At 35.5% G+C, this 5,938-nt stretch overlaps 1 protein-coding gene across 1 annotated transcript; it reads left to right on the top strand.

The window, feature by feature from the left end:
• Window positions 1–224: 224 nt before the first annotated feature.
• LOC117420675 (apelin receptor early endogenous ligand-like) lies at window positions 225–5,599 on the top strand. Its single transcript, XM_034034203.3, has 3 exons — window positions 225–625; window positions 2,163–2,252; window positions 4,564–5,599. Exons 1-2 carry the CDS (start codon window positions 550–552, stop codon window positions 2,249–2,251), a joined length of 165 nt encoding a protein of 54 aa, XP_033890094.1. The 5' UTR covers window positions 225–549; the 3' UTR covers window position 2,252; window positions 4,564–5,599.
• The last annotated feature ends 339 nt before the right edge of the window (window positions 5,600–5,938 follow it).

Genomic DNA, 5,938 nt, shown 5'->3' with positions numbered 1-5,938 from the left:
TTTCTGGGGCACTAAAGTATGCGCAAAAAGTGTGTTGGGTGGGGGGGGGGGGGGGAGGGCTTCCTGTCAGTTCCCTTACCTTCTACATGTGGGGGTAATATGCAATACAAAGTGTATCAGTTGCAAATAGGGGAGGCATTCCAGTTTTTACATATTCCGCCCTCCCTCCTATATATAAGGAGGGGGTAGCTACAGCTTTGTTCAGATAGTCTTCCACTGAGGGACAATCACTGTTTACATGGCTATTTTCTTCGAGGATTTTTGTTTGTAGAAAGAAAAGGGGTGTGAGTTTATGGCTTATAAAAGGGAGGGGGATAAGAGAGAGAGTGAGAAAGAGACTCTCACAGCCGCCGGTAACCAATAGCCTTGCCTGATGTGATCATTAACCTTGTTAGCAAATGCAGCAAGCTGGCAATTCACTCTGAGACTTTTCTAATGCGATTAGAATTGGGATACTAGACTGCAGCTAACTTGAAAGGATTTTTCTTTTTGCTCCAATTGGAGAGCAACCAAGGAATCTGTTCTACATCAGCCTGACCACAAATTAAAATGAGACTACAGAACCTCTTCTACATCTTTTTTCTCATAGTAATGAGTCTTTTACTTATAAATGGACAGAGACCAGGTATGTGACATTTCACTAGTAATGATGACTAAACTGCACACACTGATAGATGACTGATACCTTTTTATTTCATATATGTATTAGTATTTTTCTATTTTAATGTATTCATTTTATAGATATATAATCCCTTTTATATTGGATTATGGGTAAACTATAATACTGAATTACTTTTTTTGCTTTAAATGAAAATGACATAGGGTTTTATGTTAAATCAATAAAAAAGTTTAGTAAACCAATTAAAATATTGGTAAATATACCGTTCCTATGTCATTAAATTTTAGCTCAGGGATTGAACAAAAAAATGTGGTTAATTTAAAGTGACCCTTAAGAACACTCAAGTGGCTCATAGACCAGGTCAGCATCTAAGCTAACCCTTTCCAGCCCTGCTGCACACTGAGGACACCTGCTAATGTTACTATTATAAAACAGAGCTAGGATGCAGGAAGCATATAGCACAAAAGCAAATAGATTTATTACATTATTAATGCATTGCTGTTGGTTATAATGATTTGATTCTAAACTTGTTTTGACATTTGGGATTGTGAACAGCATTTCAAGCTCATAGATTGTGGTTAATCATGGAATTATCAGTTTATTTTGTTTAGACAAAAAAAAAACATCTATGATATACTTAAAATGAAAATGTATTACATACAATTTCTTACTTAATTATCAAATGAAGTTTATTTGTTGTCATTTTATTATTATAAAGTATATTTGTTTGGCATTTCATTCTCCTAAACTAAACATTCAGGTTTGTGCAAATGTGTTTTACTGTCTGCATTTTTGGAATTATATATTTCAATAATGTTAACTAGCATTTATTACAGTATTTATACGGAATAAAGAATGGCATGTTTTTATGATCAGCCAACTGTTTTCTGTTTACTTCATATCATGTAATTTAAGTTCGGAGAGGTTAATTGGCCATAGTGGTGCCAGTCTAGCTTTTGCAGCTCATACATAAAAGAGGATTTTTGAAGTGGAGTTTTACAGAGTGCCCGGTGCTGGTTGCATTCCTGACTCCATGCCTTATTGTTGTCATGATGCTCAATCAATGGCTAAGCTCAAGATGTTGACCACTGATTTCCATTCTACCATGAAGTTGCTCTTAACAGAGGGATAACTTAAACAACTGAGTGAGAAGGCTTGCCAAACCTACATCTGAGCTTGTAGCTGGAACTCCACATTTCAAAGAGTTTTTTTTCTTCTGTTAGACACAGAAATAATAATAAAATAAAAAAATAAAAATAAAAAATAAGCATTTTTAATCTTTATTATTGATACTGTATCTCCCTATCACTAATTAAGGGTTAGTGTTTGTTTATATTTCCTTAGGCAACAGTTTCTTCAGATTTATCTGCTGAAGACTTCAGTTTTATGCTGGTCACTCTGCAGTTATGGGTCAATACATTGAATTCCACCATTACAAATTACTACACAACTACATTTTCTATAAGATGATATTTTGTGTCAAATGGGTTGCATATATTTAGCACTGATTAAATATTCATGTTTCCCCGTCTTTTAATTTCAGGAAACTCCACCCAAAGAAGAAAATTCCATAGGCATCTCTGCCCACACAGAAGATGCCTGCCCCTTCATTCACGGGTCCCATTCCCCTAAAGTATGTAGAGGCTCTAATTCACTTTCTTAAACGTTTACGGCAATGCCTCCACTTCAGAGGATTATAAATAACATTTCCTCCATGCATTTTGGTTTGTAGGAGATGTATTTGGCAACACTTAAATAATGTGGCATTCTTTCTCAACAAAGCATCAATTAAGTTGTTTTAGGGGCCATGATTATCGTAAACATAATTGATAGTGTTTTGAATTTTTTTCACCTTATTATCTTGAAAAAACAATCATATATTTGACCTGACAACCAACATCAATGCACAAGTCTTAATTATAGATTGCTATTGCTGCCTAGCATTGTCAAAGGCTATCCCTTCTATTGAGAACTGATTCAAAGAAGACATGACACAATCATATGACATATGTTCTATCTGAGAACACAATCACATTTTAACCCTAACTTAAAGGTAGCAGGTTGTACTGGGATGAACCCCACCAGAAAAAAAAAAATTAAGGTTTACCATGACCCTTTACTGGTCTTTCATATTTTACCTCCCAAATCACTTATATCCATTTTGAGCAAAATGAACTGCCAGTGGCTGCAGGATCAATGTCTTGGGTATTGCAGCTATTGTATCAAACTCTCAAAAAGTTATTTACCCAGACAGATAGCAAATTACAATCTCCCACCTGTTTATTCTGCACTCCAGTATTTGCATTTTTTTGTTGTATGATCTATATAACTGCCAGTGGTAAAAACTCATAAACTCAGTGAGCCATAAACAAAGTAAGTAGGGTACCAGTAGCCAGATGGGTTTTATGACTAGGGGTTTGAAAGAGTTAATTAGCTCTCTCTTTTTCTGCTGTGAGTACATGAACACACTAATGATCAAAATAGTCAATAGCTGTGTCATGACTCAAGATAGCCTGGGTATCACTAAATTCTTTCAGCCGATAACTTTTCAAATACATATTCAATCACTTAGCTTAAAAAATAATCACACTAGTGATGTATTAAGGATTTTCACTGTGGACGTGACTTAATTCACAACAGCACCTTCTTGACCATTCAACCTAGGTATATCAGGGGTTTCTGGTTTTAAAATGTTAGCTCAGCCTATGTGTGTCTCAGGTCACACTGACCCCACTCTGACAGTTTTTCTATGACTAAAAACAAGTTAATTGCATCATATTCTCACCAAATGGTGAAACTGAGTAGGAGGAGGACCCAACAAAAATACAGTAGCTCAGTTGGAGTTCATTTAAATTTACAATAGCTCAAATGAGTAGGATGAAACTACAAGTTTTTGTTTGCAGTAAAGGTGTTCTCAGAAGTCTTATCAAACACTGATCATTAAGACTGAAAGCTGGAACCCCCCCCCCCCCCATATAAACCTTCTTTAGAGGCTTTACCAGTTTACTGAAGTTAAACAAAAGTTAACAAGGGCAAAGGGGAAGTTATTTGCTGATGACTGTTATTTGCAGGAAGCTGACAGTTGAATTGAAGGCCAATACTGGCAAACACTCCACCTTATTGGTACAAACAAATCAGCTTGCAGACAACAAGCCTGATTGATCACTCATTGACTGTCCCCTAATCACTGTTTCCAATTAAGGAAGCATGATATATGGAATGTGACATTCCTATTTAAAACCGTTTACCAGAAAACAGGCTTCATGTGCATTTTTGCTTTTGTATTTTGCTTCCCCCAGTGCTGTTACAGTTTAAGCATTGGAGAAAATGATTTAAAAAAGATTAAGATTTTGTTAGTCTGTCTTTGCAATTGTACCAGGAGCAAGTTTTTCAACCTTCCTTAAAAGATTGGGTATAGTGGGGACTACTTGAAAGTCTTTGTTAGTAATCATGGATCGGCTATCAGCATATCTATGCAACAATGGAATGATCATGCACTGTGCAACGCTGTGCAACACAAGACCAACTTTTGGCATGTGCCAACAAACCATATGCTTTTACACAAGAGCAAATCGTCCAACATTGTTGCTGTAGTGGCAGCCCACAGAAAATAGGTCTAAGCCATGTTTCAACCACCAGATAAGCAGGTGCATTTTCAGCTGTGTCGCAGAATGTTAACTGCATGTTACACTTGACCAAAAATCTGCTAAGGTCAAAAACATTTTTAGATGTTGTGGTGTGTGGTGTAGCAGGTGTTAATAGGATATGCAGCTGTTAGTTGTAGGGTGGTCCACTTTGTTATTCAGCAGGTTTTAAAGGAAATGTATTTTTAAGATACAAAGGTTATCAGAACTAAAAATAAGCGGGAAACCAAATTAAAAATATAAATTATAAAAACATCTAATTTTTAAAGTCTAATTTAATTGACTTTTTCTGTCCTTCAGGCTTACATTTTGGTGCCAAAAGTGGGAGAAGATGAGGATGAAATGGAGCCAGGTGGTGCTGCCTGGACACTGCTTTCATTCCTACAATGACAGGGACTTGGCACGGGTCTCAATAGCTCCTCTTCAGAGTCTGTTTACTAGAGCAGTCACCTTCAGACTGCTACCCACCGCCCTCGACACTAAGCTATGACAACCAAATTAAAACTCTCAAAAGCAAATAGACTTTCAAAAGAGAGATTATAATTTATTTACCAAGTACTACCAGGGATTGTGATATGCAGATGCCACATATAGTTTCTGGAAGGGTACACTGCTTGCAGTTTATTAGATATTTAAGAGAATGTATTAACATAGCAATCCTTTAACCATTATAACCTGTAGGACATGTTAATAGAAATTATATGTTTTAATAATGGGGGTTATTTAGAGCCATTGCCATTGCTGGGTCAGGCCTGTGACATTTGACTGAGGTTAATAACTGCATGTTTAACACACGAATCCCACAGTGTTTATAAATATCAGATTCCCTCGGCAGACCAACTGGGTAATACAAAGATAGAGACACTGAACCATTGCAAAATGCCTGAGGCACTGGGAATCATATTGTATATATTTAACTATTAATTCATATATTGTTTGTGATCACTTGACTTTAACGAGTGTGAAGGAACTTCAATGTAAGTTGACATCTACTCAACATAATAATGTACATGGTTGCCTGATGAAGTAAAACATATCTAGAAACAAGACATTTTCACTACTCTTTGTATAAATTAATGTGCTATCTGGTGTAACTACAATACCACACTACTTTTTTGTTAGTAGTTATAATGTGTACTAAAAATGTATTAGTATATAATAAGTTTATATGCAAGTTATGCACTTCAAACATTTTATTAACGGCATCTTAATAAAATTTGTATAGTTTTCAATATTGACTTTATTTTTTTCATCTTTGTACAGCTGAACAACTGAAACCTGCTATATTACTTATGTGTCCAACATTTCTGTTTTCAATATAATTATATAACAGCTACCTACTGGTATTTCTGCTTTACAATCCTCAGGGTTCTACTATGAAGTAAAAGGAACAGCATATCTATCCACTACGCTGGAGTCATTGACCCTTTAGCCCAACTTTCTTCCTTTTGCTGTTTAAGTGCTGCTAGACAAAACTAAATCAGTATTAACTTTATCTGAACCCTTTTTGCTAACATCATCATATTAAACTAAATGTTGGGAGGCAACACTTGACATGTTTCTGTACATCTGGAAACCCACTTATCCATTAACATTATTTAGATTTTTTTTTTTTTTTAATTTAGCTGTTGTCAGTTATTTTTATTATTTTCTCCCAATTTGGAATGGTCAATTA

The sequence above is a fragment of the Acipenser ruthenus genome, chromosome 1 (genome assembly GCF_902713425.1).
Source record: "Acipenser ruthenus chromosome 1, fAciRut3.2 maternal haplotype, whole genome shotgun sequence".
NCBI classification, from domain to species: Eukaryota; Metazoa; Chordata; class Actinopteri; order Acipenseriformes; family Acipenseridae; genus Acipenser; species Acipenser ruthenus.
The sequence above is the reverse complement of the archived record's forward strand: the minus strand, read 5'-3'. Positions and strand labels throughout refer to the sequence as shown.

What these genes read in the sequence shown, in the direction of transcription:
- LOC117420675 (XM_034034203.3), top strand. Translation starts at nt 550, where the DNA reads ATGAGACTACAGAACCTCTTCTACATCTTTTTTCTCATAGTAATGAGT. An exon ending in TATAAATGGACAGAGACCAG is followed by an intron (nt 626 to 2,162) that starts GTATGTGACATT and finishes TTTTAATTTCAG; the next exon opens with GAAACTCCACCCAAAGAAGA.